Source organism: Sitophilus oryzae, unplaced genomic scaffold (genome assembly GCF_002938485.1).
Source record: "Sitophilus oryzae breed Bouriz unplaced genomic scaffold, Soryzae_2.0 scaffold_374_pilon_pilon, whole genome shotgun sequence".
In the NCBI taxonomy this organism is placed as follows: Eukaryota; Metazoa; Arthropoda; class Insecta; order Coleoptera; family Curculionidae; genus Sitophilus; species Sitophilus oryzae.
In genome coordinates, this window is record NW_022146945.1 from 419,938 (window position 1) to 439,271 (window position 19,334).

Genomic DNA, 19,334 nt, shown 5'->3' on the forward strand with positions numbered 1-19,334 from the left:
TTATATTGAGATTAACTTTATTTCGGACCTTAACCGTAACATATACATTGCATCATTTATTGTATTGCAACAAACTGTAATTTATTAATTGAATGCTCAGTTAAGTAAACAGCATTGTGCTGCTTTTCACCACACACAGTTAAAAATAAAGGCCTTTTAATAATATTATTTAGTGATGGGATAACTCGAGCGAAAATTCGCACGAGTACTCGATTATTGAAATAACCGACATCGCTCGATTATGAACGAGCGATGCAAGTGACGAGTACCAAGCGACGAACGCAAGCGATCCTAGAATGAAATAAATTGAAATCCGATGTGACATACTCGATAAAAAGCCGAGCGAATTTTCTACATACATTGCAGGTAGCAAATTTATACGACGCCGTATATACCGGGTGCGTCTCAAAAGTGGCTCACCCTTATTACTTTTTATTTTTTTAGATAAAAAAATGAGATTTGGTATGTTAGTATATGACATAAATTAGGATTGATTGACGTATTCAAATGTTTTCTGTCGCTTCCTGTTTCACCGGAAATGACTACAATTTTTGATTTTTAAATGGCACCCTCGGTATTTTTTTTTACTTTATTCGATAGAAAATGACATTCTAAATAGAATGACGTATCATATCATATGTCAACTTTTGACATATTCGCTTAAAAACAAATTGTATTTTAAATTTCAATCTAGAGTGCCATGGCTGTGTTAAAAATACTAATTTTTAATCAAGGAGCCTTGGAAAAATAGAGTTGATCGTCTAATGTGTTTAGTGTCTTGCCCTGGCCGGTTAACGATGCCCAAATCGTATTTTTGATCATATCTCAATTTTTTTCAAATGGAACGAGGGTGGCTCTTTCGAAATTTTTTTCATTTTCGAAGCATATTTCGAAAAAGGTTTTTTTACGAATAATTTGATACCACACACTTGGTACTTCTAGTCAAATTGTGGTTATGAACCGCATGTTACAATTTCAAATAAACCATATGCAAAAATGTCAAAAGTTGACATGTGATATGACGTTCTATTCAGAGTGTCATTTTCTACCGAATAAAGTAAAAAAATACCGAGGGTGCGATTTAAAAATCAAAAGTTGCAGTCATTTCCGGTGAAACCGGAAGCGACCGAAACCAATTGAATATGTCAATCAATCCTAATTTATGTCATATACTAACATACCAAATCTCGTTGTTTTATCTGAAAAAATAAAAAGTTATAGGGGTGAGCCACTTTTGAGACGCACCCGGTATATTTATCCGTTGCGTATCTGAGGGACAACATTTTACGACCTACATCGACAAAGCTTCGAAATAAACTAAATCAAGCGAATCGCTCGCCGCTTACTACTTGCCGTTCATTACCGAAAGAATATGTACCCTGCGCACGCAGCTTATTGCTTGGGGTTAACGAGTACTTACAACCATCTTACAACATGCGACGGACAAAAAAACATATTTTAAATACGAGCGATATTTCGCTCGAGTGATCACTCGGTTATTGCAATTGCTTGATACTCGAGTACTCGATTATTGAAATTAATCGGTTTTTCCCATCACTAATATTATTAAATGCTTCATACTCGTAGACTTTTAGAAGTATTTCGAATATTTTTTAAGTAGGATTTCTACCTGTATTTTTTTGTAGTAAAGAAATCAAGAATGCTTGGGATAAGAAAAAATCAGTTCAATCAAACTTAGAAGAGATGGGCTTGTCATATGATCCAAATAAAACTATTGAAATACCCAAAAGGAAAAAACAACTCAAAGAAGCATTAGGTAGTAGCTTTTGCAAAGTAGTTTATGCTGAACTAATTATTTATATTCCAGGTGCGTCTGAAGGTACCGAATGGAAAGCCGAAGAAATAAAGCAGAACAGTAAAAATTATGTAGTGAAAGCATTGGAAAGTGAGGCAAAGGCTCCAAGAGAAAAAAGGTTTCAATTGCCAAAAGGCCAAGTATGTTTTTCATAGAAATTTTGTACCAGTATTACATTTATGCATTTGATAGGTGGAGTGGATAACATATTTATTGAGGAAATATGGTAAAGACTACAAAGCCATGGCAAGAGATAGGAAAAATTACTATCAAGAGACTTGGAAACAATTGAGACAGAAAATTCGAACGTTTAAGAAAATACCAGTACAATATAATAAATATTTGCAGGAAAATGGACTAACAGCAAGTGACACGGAAGAACCAGAAATATCTGACGACGAGCTTTGAATAATGTAATAATTGAAAGTGTAAATAATAACTTAACCACAAAATAAATAAATGTGAGGTTTTAAGTAAAATATTTATTTCTATAAATAATTGAAAATATATATAAAATTGAGTTCTAATAGAAGTCTTCTTCGGTGAATTTATTTTTATCGCCTTGTTGATTCTTCACTTGTTCTTGGTTTGAGTACATATATGCCACTTGTTGTGAAGAAGTAGCGTCATCTACATTTTTATCGTCTCGTATTCTAACAAATCTGGGAAATCGTAAAGAGATTCCTTTCTCTGGGTCAACCTAAAAAAACAATAATTTTAAAGTCATATTCCTTTTTACCAACGGTTTCTGTTGCACACGTAAACTTTTCTATTGTCTATCTTTATTTTGGCAGGTACTCCTTTAGCTTCCGTTTCCTACAAAGCGGTACCGCAAAAGAGCGGCAATAACTTGACGGCGAGCTACGTCGAAAAAAAACGTGTACGTACTTGCAAATCGGCGTGTTCCTCCGTGTGAAAAATACGGCACCGTATTCTCTGAAGCGGCCGCTTTGTATGTATAGGGTGATAAATGAAAACTAATATCGGTGTCTGGAGCAATTAAAACGAAAAAAATATTTGAAATGAGAGATGCAGAACTTTAAAACAATTTAAACTATATATCTAATAACAATAAAAATTAATAGCAAACCAAGACATGAGATGTTGCTACAGGTATTCGACATGTCGACCGGCTTCTGTTATGGCCAGACGGGACCGTTTTTGAAAATTTCTCGCGGAACTCATTAAATCAGTGGGGGTGAAGACCCTCGCATAACCGCTAAGTATTTCTAATTCTTGTCTAGATTATATGGACAATTTATACCTTTATTCTTCCGCAAAGATAAAAAAACATAGGCACTAAGTCCGGTGGCCTCGGCGGCCAACGGTTAGTTATTCAATTGAGCGTCCAGATTGCACAACGACCTTAGCGCGTGGCCGCGGGCAGCCCAGTAGGCAAGCGAGAAAGCGACGCGTTGTTGCGCGCCGATTTAACAAAATAATAATTTTAAACCTACCGTCATTTCGTTAATAATTATCGTAACGTGTCGATTTTTGCATAAAATACTCATGAGTCTTTAGCGCTTCCGACAAGCCTAAATAACTGGGTTATTTTTATATTTTCGAGTTGTTTACATTGCCCGAGCATATTATAACTTTGAGATAAAAATCTCTGTTATAAATTTTAAAACTGACAGATATGAATACTATCATTTAATTAGTTATACATTTAGTTACAACATATTCAAAATTTAGGTCTATCGGTTTATTCTAGCAGTAATAACGAGTATAAATAAAATAAAACACTCGCCCTTTTTAGCGCACGTTCAGCTTTGGTTTTAGTTTTAGCGCTATTTTTACAGAAAATAAATTCTGAACTTTGATCAAATGACAAAAACATTATCATTGCCGATATCTCCTGGTTATAATGTAGTTCTTTTTGTTTGTGTTTTTCTTAAATATTGCATTGTTTTAGCTTAAAAAAAACTTGAATTATGCGGCTTTTTTGCGAGAGCTACCGGCGCTGCGTTAATAAAGAGTTGGCTATGTACGTCAATCGAAAAACAGTATTTGCGATAGTCTTTTGTTTACACGGAGTACAGAAAATTTTTGCCACAGCTTGTTTACTACCAGTAGTATTTGTGCGTTTTTTTAAATTATTTATTATTAAATAGAGGGAAATGCGACCGAAAAGAAAAGTCAAAAGTTAGTAGAAATCCGGATAAATGTAAGTGCAATATTTCCAAAAAATCTCGTGACGAGGTAAAATAACAGTCTATTGTGGCTATGATTGATGTACATTCTTCTTCTGCTGCTATCCATTAATGGATGTTTGCGATCAGTTCTGACCATCTTTCTCTCTCTCCGGTGGCGTGAATTAATTCTCGTGTAGTTCTTATTCCCGTCCAATGTTTAACATTTCGGAGCCACGACATCCTCTTCATGCCCAATCCCCTTCTTCCTTCTATCTTTCCTTCTATTATTAGTTGGAGTAAATGGTATCTCTCATTGCGCATAACATGTCCCAGGTACGCTGTTTTTCTGCGTTTTATTGTGCTTAGCAGTTCACGCTCTCTCCCCATCCTCCTCAGGATTTCCTCGTTGGTCTCTCTTGCTTGATGTACATAGTCATCTCTTTATTAACGCAGCTCCGGTAGGTCTCGCAAAAAAAGCCGCATAATTCAAGTTTTTTTAAGCTAAAACAATGCAATATTTTGACAAAAGAACTACATTATAACCAGGAGATATTGGCAATGATAATGTTCTTGTCATTTGATCAAAGTTCAAAATTTATTTTCTATAAAAATAACGCTAAAACTAAACCCAAAGCTGAACGTGCGCTAAAAACGGCGAGCGTTGTACTGACCATTTTTTTATTTATACTCGTTATTACTGCTAGCATAAACCCATAGACCTAAATTTTGAAAATGTTGTAACTAAATGTATAACTAATTAAATTAGTCAGTTTTAAAATTTATAACAGAGATTTTTATCTCAAAGTTATAATATGCTCGGACAATGTAAACAAATCGAAAATATAAAAAATAATCCAGTTATTTAGGCTTGTCGGAAGCGCTAAAGACTCATGAGTATTTCTATGCAAAAATCAGCACGATACGATAATTATTAACGAAATGACGGCAGTTTTAAAATTATTTATTTTGTTAAATCGGCGCGCAGCAAAGCGTCGATGTCTCGCTTGCCTCCTGGGCAGCCCGCGGCCACTCGCTAAGGTCGTTGTGCAATCCGGACGCTCAATTATTCCCGAAATTGGCTGCAAAAATTTGCTCATAACTTCAGTATTCTGAGGCAATGCCCCGTCTTGCTGGAAAAATAAATCCAGGGGTAGATCATAAATAAGGGGTCTAAAGCCTACTAGTTAAAAGAGGCGAACTTTTAAAAACTCTGTATTTCGAATAGGACTATAACAAAATATCAAGTCTACTATATTTTTGGAAAGGGAATTTTAAGTTCTTTTCAGTTAATTAAAAATATACAGGGTGTCCCAAATAAAAAATCAATTTTTCTGTTGATAACTTTTCTACGTAAAAAGGTGCTTTGGAAATGTTTTCATAAAAATACAAAATTTTTTCATAGCAAAAAAGTTACAGCGATTTGTCAAAAATGCACATTTTTGAAAAACACCTCGTTACTCCGAAATTATATAACCGAATAGATATCGATGTGCGGTTTTCACCATCATGTTTTTGATAAAAATTGAGCTCCAGACACCGATATTGGTTTTCGTCTATCTCCTATAGACAAGGGCGTTTGCCTTTAAATTTTTAAGTTTCCAATTTGACCCACCCTGTACAGTGGGATATTGCAAGCACGATTTTTGACGGTAGATAATATTTGATTTGAACTGCTCAAAGCGAAAAGCGGTAGCATATTAACGCACCGTATTTAACGTTACTTTGCAATAATAATTACCAAGTTCGTTGGCAAAAACGGCCACCAAATTACGGTCCTTCTTTTACGGCACCGTTTTGTAGGCAACTGACTCACACTTTAAATTCGACAAAGAATACTAAATAAGACTGATCAAATAAGTAATGAATGTTCTACGTTATTTAATGTTACAACAAAAAATTAGACAAATCCTAGATATATCTGGGATACAAATGCAGTTATTCGTTTTTAAACAAGAGTGTTTAATAATTTCATGATTATACAGGGTGGCCCTAAAGGTTTGCAATAAAGCGGAGAATTTTTAGATTGAATTTTCAAAAAATTTGGATTTTTTTTGCAACATACCAAACAAAAACAATACATATTTTGACTGTCATGGCAGGCAAATTACAAAAATCCTTTCAAAATGCTTGTATGTGTGAAACTAGCAGGCTATTATTGTAATAATATGGTCTGAAAAGTAACGTGCGGTATAGCGGTTGTATTAATTAATAATTCTAAAACGGTTATCTAATACAAATTAGACAAACTGGATAGGTTTCAAACCAGACGAAAAAGATATTTCAAAAAAACTTAAAATATACAGGGTATCGGGTTAAAAAAGCGAAGTTATGACTTTATAAACTTTCTGATAGACTAGTTCAGTTAACTTTATAACTCATACATTTAAAGTATTTTACTACATCCAACAGGTAAGCCTCTGCACGTATCGCACTAAATATCTGAAAGCCCTGTTCAAAGACGTAAGATCAAATTCTGAAAAACTTTTCTCCATGCCATTTTTCTGTATTTTGACATTAATTCCACTTTTTGCATACAGAATGTTGTAATGTGCCGCTATGAGTAAAATAAAAATAAAATAAAATAAAAAAGGTACAAATGTCGCATGACATAATATGTCAAAATTATTATTTTGTTATTGGACATAACGAAGAAACTCTCTATAAACGGTTTATTCGATCAATAATAAAATAATTAGAAAATTCTCCATTTGTTTTGCAAACTTTTTGGAACGCCTTCTAAATATTTTTGACCACGTTGTAATTAATGTGATTAGATATAATTTTATTAAAATAAAAAAAATATATTTAATGAGATTACTGTGATTTGTCGATAATATATGTTCCCAGAATACGGAGAAAAGTTTTGAAATTATTATTTGATTTTATATTAAAATGCAAATGATCTGCCTATCGTTTTCCGATGGGAAATACTAAGATCGTGTAATTCATATTTTCAAGTAACTAAAGCTAAGATGAAAATTTTCCAATAAGAAAAAGTCATAGACTTATGGGAAAGATATAAAACAGTTATAATGTTAAAAGGCATCATCATATAGAAGCATTCGGATAAGCTCAAGATCAACAGTAAATTGCACCGCAAATATAAGACAACAAAGTGATAACACTAAAGCAATAGTTAAAACAATTTAAATAATGATTAGCCATATTTTTAAAAAATGTTATTACTTACAATTCCAACACCAGCATAATGGACTGGAGACAGAGACAAATCAGCACACTTGATTTCCCAAACTTGAACTGGTTCAAACCAGTGATCTGGTTCTAAAGACGAATCGTATCTGTAGTAACTCTTCGCTTTAGGAATTACATGCCCTTTAAAGAAATCCGTGTGAGTCTGAAGATCTTCATCAGTAAATCCTGTGCCGATCTATAAAAGTGAACGAATTTTGTTTATCAAAAGGGCATACATTTCGAACATATTTTAGAAGCAACATTGATGGTTGAAATTTATCTGTTGCATTTTTTTTTCATAAAACTTTTGGAAGCTTTTTTGGAAACGCTTTTAGAAGTAGCAAGATACAGCTTGCCATGCTAGAGCCGTTCAGTATACAAGGAAGGTAATGTAGCTAGCACTACCCTTCAACCACCTATTATTACGTCAGGATTGTGGATCCTAAATACTCATCCCAAGTAGCATTTTTACACACAAAATCTCTGCTGAGGAACATTGCAAAACAGTTTCGAAACAATAATGGTGTTTGTGTCAAGACACAAAAGTTCTGAAACTAATTCGACTCATTTTTGATATACAGGGTGGTCCGAACTGTATTCCGGAAACTTCGGAAGCATATTCTGCAGATAAAAATAAGTAAAAAAGTTTGTATAAATGTATGTCCTAAAATGCTTGATTTCAGAGATACAGGGTGTAGAAGTTTCATTTTTGTTTCGATTTTTTCTAAATAATTTCTGAAGTAACATCAATATTTGGATGAAAATTGGTGTCTGGGAGTTTTTTGACATGAGAAATTTGATTTTGATGTCAAGATGACTCCTACTAGTAGAGGGCGCCACCTACCTGGGTTTTGACTGTTCTGAAGCGTAATAACTTTTTGTCCGTACCTGTATAAAACTACCGAGCGAAAAAATATACATCTCTGTGACTTGTTACGTAAAAAATATCTCTTTGTAAAAATCGCTACGAGCAACCGTTCTCAAGATATTTAGAGTGGAAATAGTCAATACATGTCATTATTGACGAAAAATGAACACGTTGAGTAGATAGTTATTTCACTGAAATAATAAATTTGGGAAATTTTTTATTTTTTTCAACTAATCATAAATTTTTCTGCAAAAAATGACGATAAAACAGTTTCTGTTGAACTTTTAGCACAAAAACATTTCGAATTTATGATTTCAGTCTAATAACTATTTAGTCAACTTGTTTAATTTATGTCAATGATGACAGGTATTGATAATTTAGATTCCAAATATCTCGAAAACCATTACTCGTAGCGGTTTTTACCAAGAGAGCTTTTTCGCGTGGAAAACGTCGTAAATGTATATTTTTTACTTAGTAGTTTGATACAGGCACGGACGAAGAGTTATTACTCTTGAAACCAGTTAAAAAATATGTAGGTGGCGCCCTCTACCAGTAGGAGTCATATTGACATCAAAATCAAATTTCTCATGTCAAAAACCCCAAGACACCAATTTTCATCCAAATATTGACGTTACTTCAGAAATTATTTGGAAAAAATCGAAATAAAAATGAAACTTCTACACCCTGTATTTCCGAAACTAAGCATTTTAGGACATATATTTATACGAACTTTTTTACTTATTTTTATCTGCAGAATATGCTGCCGAAGTTTCCGGAATACAGTTCGGACCACCCTGTATATGTTTCATAAAATAAACCGTTTTTTGTTTCGAAACATTTTACCAAAATATGGTTTTGCTACATAAGCTATAACAATAAAGATCTTAGTGTCACAAATTTTTCGAACCTTTAAAGAAACAGACGTGGCTCAAGTTTACAAAGGTTTTGTACATGTTTTGTACCCATTTTGTGCTTGAAAAGTTTCCATAATTTATTTGATATTCTGTTAAATATGAGAACATAACCTTACTTTATTGTTGGGATTTTGTTCTGCCGTTTTTGCAAAATGGTGAAAACAATTTAAGCATTTTTCAAGTTTTTTATAGTATAATTAAAAAAACAGCCACATAACAGCCACTATTCATACCCAACAGGAGACTGAAGAAAAATGTTACCAGTAAATGTTTTTTCATCTCTTTACACAATGGAATACTATATTTATATTTTAATTGAATTATAATAAGTAAATAAAAAATTAAATTATTTAATTATTTTAACCCTTTTTTGAAGTTTTGATTGGTGTTGTTGACAGGGGACTAGTTCGAAATTTCTACACTATCTTTGCTTTTGCGGCGTTAATTCAGCGAAACTAAATCGAAATATTTTGGAAACATAATAAAGTTTTCATTTATTATCGATTCATTTTCGAAACACGAGTTTCTCTCTTTTTAGACACAAATATGATATAATGCAGATCAGATGTGTCCCACTCCGTGCCAATTTTATAAAATAATGTATTAAAATTCTGCCATATTGGCGAGTGATAGCGTTTTTAACTAAAAATATGTGTTTTTATCGATTGTTGAGCTTTTAAACTCATAAGAACGCGTTCTACTCACATTAATTTATATAATTTTATTTTCAGAACCATGATATAGAAATAAAAATAAAAATCTATATTTCAAACAAAAATATTTTGTAGCAATAATGATATATAGAAGGGGCATTAAAATATGAAAGTACATTACTAAATTAATATGAAAGTACATTACTAAATTAAACGATGAATTTGCTTTTGCGAGACATTTTTTGTGAGAGAAAACCTAAACACAAAGATCTTAAGACAAAAAAAAATATGGTAGAAGTCGACATTGTTGTTGCTGTTTATTTTCATTTTGAAATCCACACAGACATAAACTATTTTAGTTTGTTATTTTGTTTAGGTGAATCTGCACAGCCTTACCAGCCTTTTCTCTATATTATCGAAGGTATTAGCGGCACTTTTGACCACCCTGTAAGTTCGTTGTAGATAAAGCAAGAATATTAATTTTCACTACACTTGAAGATATACTATAGCTGGCTAGGTTACCAAAATATCTAGTAATTATCCCTCATAGTTTATAAATTATCCGCTTGTCAAATTTCTTTAATTTCGACATTGACTCACTGACAGATCATCAAAATTCTAAGGTACTTCTAGATGTGTCACAAACTCCAAATTTAGAATTTGAGGTAGCTTTAAGCTTATAACCAAAGGAAAAAATGAAAAATCTCGAAATATCCTTATGGATTAAAAGTTAGCTGTCTAGCCGCTACCGGTAACTAGCTTTCCAGCCGAGAAAAAAATAGAAAACTAGAATTAATCGGAGCGGTTTCTTCTGATTTTATTTATATATCAATGTACCAACAATAATTCAAGGATTATGATTTTTTTCTAGTCAGACTTTAACTTGTAATGAAGTCCCTATTTATTTTTTTAGTTTAATACGTTAAATGCCTTAAATAATAACGTTATATAATTATAATAAATATATATATAAATATAAATAATATAAAATCATACGTTAAATACCTTAAATGTTAATATTTCGACCAAGGCTTGATAGCGCGGCGGCAAAGTATTCCGCTAGTTCGGAAGGCCGAACTCGGGAGGCCCAAGTTCGAGGCTCCATCGCACAGTGGTTCGCCTTAATTAGCTGCGCGGTCATAACTGTTATATATCTAGATATAGCTTGACTGCACCTTTTTTAATAGAAATTGATAACGAATGCTAAATAAATGTATATAAAAAACTTAATGTAATATGTATTCAAAAAATTGGGCCCAGTTCGTGTGATTTACATTTTATTTCCAACTATTCGGAAAGGTATACAGATATGCTTGCACATAATATGTACATGTTTTTTTCAAACTGAAGAGGTTAAATTTATTTTAAATGTTGAAAAAATAAAAGAGACAGTTGTTACATTCTATAAATACAATTTTATTGTCAAATGATATACAGTGTGTCCACGAAATAAGTTGACACGAAGAGGAAAAAATAAGTTACTTTTATTTTAAGACAAAAAGTCAATCTTTAACCGCCCGGTATAAGATCCGGCGGCAATTCGCGGCAGCCAGTGGCAATTAATTTATATGCAATATACTTTAAGCAACAAGTATTTTCATGCCGTTTAAGAGGATTTGAAAGGGAAAGTAGTTAAAAGTCTTAAAGAGTGACAAGCAAAAATGTAAAAATTTTATATTCTATTTTTGTTACCTTCAAATAAATTGCCATAAACTAATATTACTTAGGTTTAATTAAGTGCAAAAAAGAAAAAACAGTTCATTTTACCTTCTTTTCGAACGTCCATTACAGAAAAGGCAACAGCTTTTATCAATTTTAATAAAATAAGTAATTAATAGGCTTGTTCCATCATATCCTATTTTTATGTTTTTTAAACGTTTTTGGATACTACTTATTATAATAAGTGCACTATTAAAATTTCAAAACGAAATCTTTTGCTGTTTTCGAGATATGAGAGCTTAAAGTTTGTAACGGCTAGACGAGGCCACGCCCCCTCGTGACGTAATTCCACTACACCCGACTTGCCGTCGATCAGTTCGTAACGGAAACCCTCGTTTGAATTAATGTGATTTGTCATTTTATCGTTATTTAGAATATTTCGTTGGTTTATTTTCACAAGATGCAATAAGTTGGTACAACTAGAACATAGCAGGAAATATTTAAAATTTGATTGACAAGATGACAAGTGATTACTTCAAAATATTGTGAAAAAAACTGTATAAAACTGAAAAAATGTAATCGAGTTATTTTATTTAATAAAAACGGTATGTGTTAATACAAAACAAACAAGAACAAGACACTACATACCAAAAAAAATATAAAAAAGAACTATTATTTACTTTCAAGCTTTATGAAACTACATACAACATAGGTAAATAAAATAAACTATTTTATTAATAATAACACCTACCAAATTTTATACCTTAAAGGTTGATTAATTAACTTTAATCTTAATTTTTTTAAACCAGTACCTTTTGACATTATTTTTCTGCAGTACTAAAATCCATTATTTACTTATCGTGTGATGTCGATATTTTACAGCTACTCCAGTTTTTAGTAAGTGTTTAGTTTGATCCTTCTACCATATACGATGCACTTATCTACGACGAAATGGTATACAAACTTTATCGATGGCAACTTCATTGGTGTATAAGACTTTCTGCCTGGGCAGCGCGTATTAACCATAAACTGTGCTCTGGGTCTACAGTTAATTTTCACTCGATTTTTCCTCCACTTGACTTCAAAAGACACAAAACACACGTAATAATACGAATCAAAATGCATCATCTTCCAAAACGCAGGATATTTAACAAAGTTGACACAAAATTATAACCTATGAATTTGGCAAGACTTTGACAAGCGTCAAAAATGACAAAACTAATGGCTGACGCAACGTTCGTACAAAGATGTTTAACGTCCGTTTGTCGTTCATCATTCCGTCAAACCAATAAAATTGAAATACGATCTGTCATTTTTTAAGTAAACCAATAAGACTGGTTAAAAACAACAAGACACGACGCATGACGGATTTATATTTAAACCCATCCATAGATAACTTAAAAATTATTAGAAACTTTTTTTAGTAAAATAAATAGATTGGTATGGGACGTCATCTGCTTTTCTTCTGTCATCGTCTGTCGAAATCTTACCTGAGAAAAAAAACAGAGTATAGCAACAGTTTCATGCAAACATTTTGAAATTAATATTTCTAAGTAATGACCTATCTGGGAACCACTGTGCATCGGGGCATAATATTTTTTATTTTATTTTCGTTAATATTCTGATTGTAAAATATTAAATACGTATGTTAAACAATAATTCATGGTTTATCTCTTATAGTTTTCGAGATAAAAAATAAAATATGCGTAAAATTGACAAAAAAAATGTTGAATAAGCATTGGTAAAATTATTAATTGAACATTTTTAAAGTTGATATTTGAGTTATAACGAAAGTCGGAAAAACAAGTCGTTAGAAAACTAGAATTAATTGATATTATGTGACTTAATTAATTATATGATAATTCAAAGTTTATGAATTATAGGATAACCTATGTTAATTGCACAATATGATCTTCTATAGTAAATAAAAAGCTTTATTCTTAAGTACACCGCTTAGATTTACTTACGTAGACTATTCTTTTTTATAATTATGGTGCCGTGCATGCAATTGCCAAGTCATTATAATTATTATAGAAATAAAGATGACTAATATTGATAATAACAATGTATAACAAAATTGTTGAATAGGTGCTTAAAGAGAGACAAAATAAAAGAAACTGACTTGGTTTTACATGAGATCTCACAACTTTTATAGCGAAGGAATTGTGTTGCGAGACTTGGCATTTTTTTACATTCTATGTTTTTGATGGGATAAACTATTTCTCTCAACTGAAAAACCTCCAGTCGAGACGATGACGGAAATACCCCGACAGCGCGCGTACGAGCAGAATTTTGATGGTCTGGATTTCAGCTACACTTAAACATTTTCGATTGAAATAGATCGGGATAGCGCAGCGACTATTTGTAGGGCGACGTTCCGACATTTATAGCTAACGGGAAAAACAGAATTTGCAATTGAGAAACAACTAATTAAAAAAATGAAATGATTGAATTTCTACTTTTATAACAATTGTTTAAATAAGATAGGTGCTACAATATTTAAAGTGAAGTTTTGCATCACCCAGTGTGAGCCGCTACTGGTTAAAGTCATCAATACGGATGTAATTTATTGTATATCAAAAGCAGCGGAGTGCAGTCCATGGAAGCAAGGAAAGCAGTGCTTCCCCTAAACAAATTACAAAACGTCATCTTCTAAAATATAATTTTTGAAATATGGAACAATTAATTTCACAAGTTTACAAATTCGGGTCAACTTTTGGACCCGAGCAGATGAGAACGATTCTTAACGTTATTTGATGGCCCTGAACTCAGATCTTCAATCCGTTTGTCAAGATTGGCTCTATTTTTCGAGTTCGCGCATGGCAGTAGCACTGTGCTCTTATAACTTTGTCATACGCAAAAACCAAAAAAGGAATATTTGTCGGACCTGATATTCGAAAACTAATGGCTGACGCAACGTTTACAAAATGTTTAACGCTTGATGAGGCAGCAGCATGGGCATCGTTTGTTCACAACGATGCCCATGCTGCTGCCTCGCAAAGTATTGTTCACAACTTTCGCGGTAATCATAAATCACCGGATTACAAGCAAGTAATCGACAATATGTTGCAAAATTACCACAATCTTGATTTTTTCCACAAAACTTGGGCGACACAAGCGACGAGCAAGGAGAGCGGCTACACCAAGATATAGCGAAAATCGAAAGGCGATACCAAGGATTTTGGGACGAAGGCATGATGAGCGATTACTGTTGGACCCTAATCCGTGCAACAGATCCCAAGCAGTATAAAAAAGACTCAGTTGAACCTCTGTTCATTTCTGATTTATATTGTTTAATTCAATAAATGACCGTTAACCGTCAAAAATAGTAAAATAATGAATTTATTGAATATTTCGAAAACTAGAACCATCTTAAAAAATGGACTGTTGATTTGGATTGGGCTCCAAAAATTATCTTAGAAATTGCTTTTAGTTGCTCAGGTCCAAAACCGTGTATACTTGTGATTTGGTTTATATTTAAAATGCTAAAACATTATCTTAATTATCAAGCCTATAATAAATGCGGCCTTGACTACGACCGAGCAACACTAAAAATCCTATAGAATCTAACCGGGTGCTAGCTTCTCTACAGCGGTGTCTGCAGTCTATCATATGCGTCAAGAGGTTATTAAACCTCCCACCGGCCCCCGCAGCGGAGTCGCGTGCTGTAAGCGGGCGTGGAAGCTATCATTAGAATAGGTTCTTTGTTTTAATTTGGATGATTGTCGGTTATGCGTTTGTTGTGTGATACGTACGTGCGGCGTACCTCGTGCAATATGGAAGACAATAAAGGTTGATTCTCACTATACCTTCCGTATCGGCTACCTTCCGTTTCACTTCCGTTTACATAAAATATTATATCATGTAAATGAATAGGACAATGCACACTATCCGTTCCGTTTCCCTTCCGTTCCATATCCTTTCTTTCCATACATTTTTGACGGACGGACTGAAGCGCATCGGAAGTTCTGTGAATATTTTGCTGATATTTATTTATTCTTTCACCTCTTAATTAAATCTATTACCTTTTTCAAAATATACGAATTTTTAAAATAAAACCTTCGGAATGATATAAATTGTACAATAAAAAGTATGGAACTGATACGGAACGGAAGCTTACGTATAGCGTCAATACAATAAAAAATACGGAACGGATATGGAATGGATATGGAATGGAAACGGAAGGTATAGTGAAAATCAACCTTAATACGGACATTGACATGCAAATACCGTCAACTTCTGGTGTCGGGAATAGCGTTGAAAATATTGGAGAATTAAAGAAGATTGTGTGTGTGAGTGTGTGGTGTGTGTCCTAATAATAAAGCGATTTTCAACAACGAATTACATAACAAATAGGTAAGTTTCTAAAAATTGCTTCCCTAACTTAAAATTTCACCCCCTGATCAAAAGAATATATTTACTTTGCAAATGCTTTGATATTCTTCGGAGTCGTTGTCGTAACACGCCAGTAGAAATCCTCCATATGTTCCCGTTCTCTTTCCTTTTCCCAAATATCCACCGATGACAACTACGTCTAGCGTATCGCCAACACCCTCCAAATAATCTTTCTTCAGTTTCAACCAATTACGCGATCGTTTGGCAATCTCGTATGTCGCTTCTTGTTCCAACGTTTTTACCATCAGTCCTTCACAATTACCTAATAAGAATCGTATTAAAATCCACGTTAAATCAAATAAGGAAGCATATAGGCTTTTACTGGATGTGCTAAAAAGTTTTCTTATACGTACTTTTTATTATTGAGGTATAGAAAAAAATTATAATTTCTAATTAATATTTTTTTTATGTCAAATCAAATCAATTCAGCATGCCCAATAACAAACTGTCGTGACGGTAAATTACAAAAATTCTCTTTACATAATTTAAAAAAAATAGTTTTTTTCATACTACTTACTGGTTTTGTTGCAATAGCATATAGCAAAATATTGAACTAACACATTCAAAGTTACTTTATAAACCAAACGGTCTTTTTAATACTCTATTCTAAATGAGAATTCTCAAAACTCCAATACTTTATTATTATTATACTATTCTAAATGAATGAACAGTTGAAATGTTCCTTTTCTATAAGTCATCGCAGTAAGTTTGGCATATTAAAAATTTACATTTTTTATTTACTTCAATTATGTACATCACAGTAATGAAAAAATATTCTCTTACAAATTTGGAAGAGTTGGATTTACTTTGCTTTAAGCAAGTTTAGCGGAAAAAATATGATTTTTGGAAAATATCCCAAAAAATATCAAAAATAATTCCATACACTCACTGACAAGAAAAACAGGCACCTTAATGTTTTCATGTATTTTAAAGTTTTACATATTGTATTCTAGAGGACCAATTTTGATGATCTTTTAAGCAATTTGTAGCTCAATTATTTGACTTTTTAATAATCCTTTCTAAATTTAAAATGAAAGTTGCCATCAGTCAATTATATGAGGGAAAACAAAATATTGATTTTTTGGTGAAAGTTTGAAACACCCTGTGGAGTATGTTAACAAAGCAAGGAATTTAAAAATAATTTTATCATCTAGGTGTATATTTTCTCGATAGTTTGTTTTTTGGTTCATCTCAATAGCTTAATTTTTATTTTCTGGAGATATTCCCTTTTGAAGAAGACACTAACATTTTTTCGTATTTTTTACCTGAAAACCATACCTTTGCTTTTGGTCCTAGTCAACCGACCCACCGTATGATCGAAAAAAAACGGCGTCCAGTTGGCTATGAAATGACGATCGATGACATTTCCTATATAATTTTACATATAAAATGACAGCGATCTTCATTTCATAGCCATCGTTGACGCCGTTTTTATTCGATCATACAGTATAATATAGTGTTTATGATTTATGTAATGGCACTGACTTTAAAAAATCATATTATTATTATCTGTTGGGCAGTTACTCTAGCAGAGATGGTTTTAAGTCCAAAAGTTGATCTCTACCATGATCAATTAAAGCAGAAATAGCCGATACTTCAGAACTTAAAACTATCTCTACTAGAGTTAACGTCAATATACCGTATGATCGAATAAAAACGAGGTCAGCGATGGCTTGGTTTGGCTCGCTCGGTCATAGCTGACGCCGTTTTTATTCGATCATACGGTACAATAATAACATGACTTTTCAATGACAGTGACATTACAAAAACAATAAACACTATTTTATAAGTATGTTGATGAGCACCCAAACACAAACGCTTAAATTGCTGTAAATGGATACTTTCTTATTCAAAAGCGAATGTCTCCAACAAAAATAAAACTATTCAGGCGAATAAAAAAACTAATCGAGAAAAGACGTACCTGGATGATAAAATGATTTTTTTTAATTCCTTGCTCTCTTAATATATTCCACAGAGAGTTTCAAACTTTCACCACAATATCAACCCCTAAGTTTTCCCTCGTATTATTGTCAGATGGGAACTTTCAATATCAATTTAGAAAGAGATAATAAAAAGTCAAATAATTTAGCTACACATTGCTTAAAAAAATCATCAAAATCGGTCAACTAGAACGAAATATATTAAACTTTAAAATACATCAAAATTTTAAGGAGCCGTTTTTCGTACCGGTAAGTTTACAAATATACAATGAATAGATCTAAACATTTGACGTGATGAATTGTTGATAAGGACCTCTATCAACCTGTCAATAAATCAACTTTAATCATACATACCTTTAACACTTTCCTCGAGAAATTCCTGGACTTCTTCAATTTTCGTAGTATCCAACATTTTGGCGAACAACCACTCGCCATCGTGTTCATTGAAATGTTGTTTCAGTAATTCTCGTCTCTCCTTAAAAGGCCTTTTAACTAACGACTCACCGTTAAGATACAGTAGGTCGAACATAAATACACAAACTTGTACTTTAATATCAGCCTCATTGGCATCCTGGAAAAAAATGTTGTATAGGTTATTGTTTACTTTCATAGGTCAAAGATTTTTATAAATAGTCGCCTCTATTAAAAATACTTTATCGTTTTACCAGGTAACAACAAAATCGTTGCACAGCCCGCCATTTCATTGCATTTCTTACTTTACAGAAGCGACAGCAAGCGTCAGCTTCTTTCAAGTAAGTATTCCCAATTTGTTTATCTTAAAGTCACATAAGTATTTACCTTGGGGCATCAGGGGGCACCCTATTGTATTTACCCCTTACTTCTATATGCGGAGCTCTGTAGAAATGGACCGATTATCCCTAGCGACTCGTGGGAAAACTATGCGATCTAGTATAAAATACACCACCGGTGAAGCTGTGGGGAAACCCCTTAGCGACACTGGGACAACATTAACAATGAAAGTTCCAAGGAACCAAACCCAAACGGAACTACAGGAGTGCTGAACAAATTAGGCAAAGAAAATCAAAAATACGTGCTCCTACTGTGGGTGTCCGCTCACCAAGGGATAGAAGGCAATGAAAAAGCAAACGATCTAGCTAGGAAAGGAGCGAACACTAGCGCACACTAATCGGACCAAAACCGTTCTGCTTTCCAAGCGGAAACCAGCTTAAACTGAAAAACCTGGGCTGGAACTCTGTAACTAATTAGCGATCGGTAGCGATAAAGAATACTGACCTTGGCCGTACAAACTAAACGGCAAGCGATAGTATTCTTCATCGCTACCGATCGCTATTTCATTACAGAGTTCCACCCCTGGAGGACTCCATTAAAGTAACCTGGAATGGGAATCCTCCAACGGTCTAATACACTCGAAAAGTTCGTTAGAACTTAGAACCGAGAAAAAATTAAAGATTTTCCTTGATTTAAGTAAGAACAATCTTCGGATTGTCACGGGGTTTCTAACAGGACACTGTCTTCTCAACGAACACCTCAGTAGATTGAAGCTGAGAAACAACGGCAAATGCAAATTCTGTGGGAAAAATAGGGAAACACCAAAACACCTTATCACTGAGTGCGCCGTGACGACAACCGTTCGTGCCATAAACTTTGGTACAGCTGATGTCGAAGATGGAGAGCTGGCCCTCTATGGAGCCGTCTCAGATACTGGCTTTGTCAAAGCCAAGAAAGGGGAACACACAATAGATCTGTAAGGTCGCGGTGATTAACCCTCCTCCTAAGCATT

General features: G+C 33.3%; 2 protein-coding genes across 3 annotated transcripts in view; one reads left to right on the top strand and one right to left on the bottom strand.

Moving 5' to 3' along the window:
* LOC115885098 (nucleolar protein 16) overlaps positions 1–2,295 on the top strand; it is a 36,029-nt gene extending 33,734 nt beyond the window's left edge. The window contains exons 2-4 of the mRNA XM_030903884.1: positions 1,647–1,777; positions 1,829–1,956; positions 2,009–2,295. Of these exons, the coding sequence (XP_030759744.1) occupies positions 1,647–1,777; positions 1,829–1,956; positions 2,009–2,224 (475 nt within the window). The 3' untranslated portion in view covers positions 2,225–2,295. The remainder of the gene's footprint in view (positions 1–1,646; positions 1,778–1,828; positions 1,957–2,008) is intronic.
* LOC115885097 (DNA ligase 1) overlaps positions 2,281–19,334 on the bottom strand; it is a 32,411-nt gene continuing 15,357 nt past the window's right edge. For both annotated transcript variants that reach the window (XM_030903883.1, XM_030903881.1), the window contains 4 exons: positions 17,927–18,143; positions 15,659–15,894; positions 7,142–7,339; positions 2,281–2,516 (listed from right to left, as the gene is read on the bottom strand). In XM_030903883.1, coding sequence (XP_030759743.1) covers positions 2,340–2,516; positions 7,142–7,339; positions 15,659–15,894; positions 17,927–18,143 — 828 coding nt within the window. In that variant the 3' untranslated portion in view covers positions 2,281–2,339. The remainder of the gene's footprint in view (positions 2,517–7,141; positions 7,340–15,658; positions 15,895–17,926; positions 18,144–19,334) is intronic.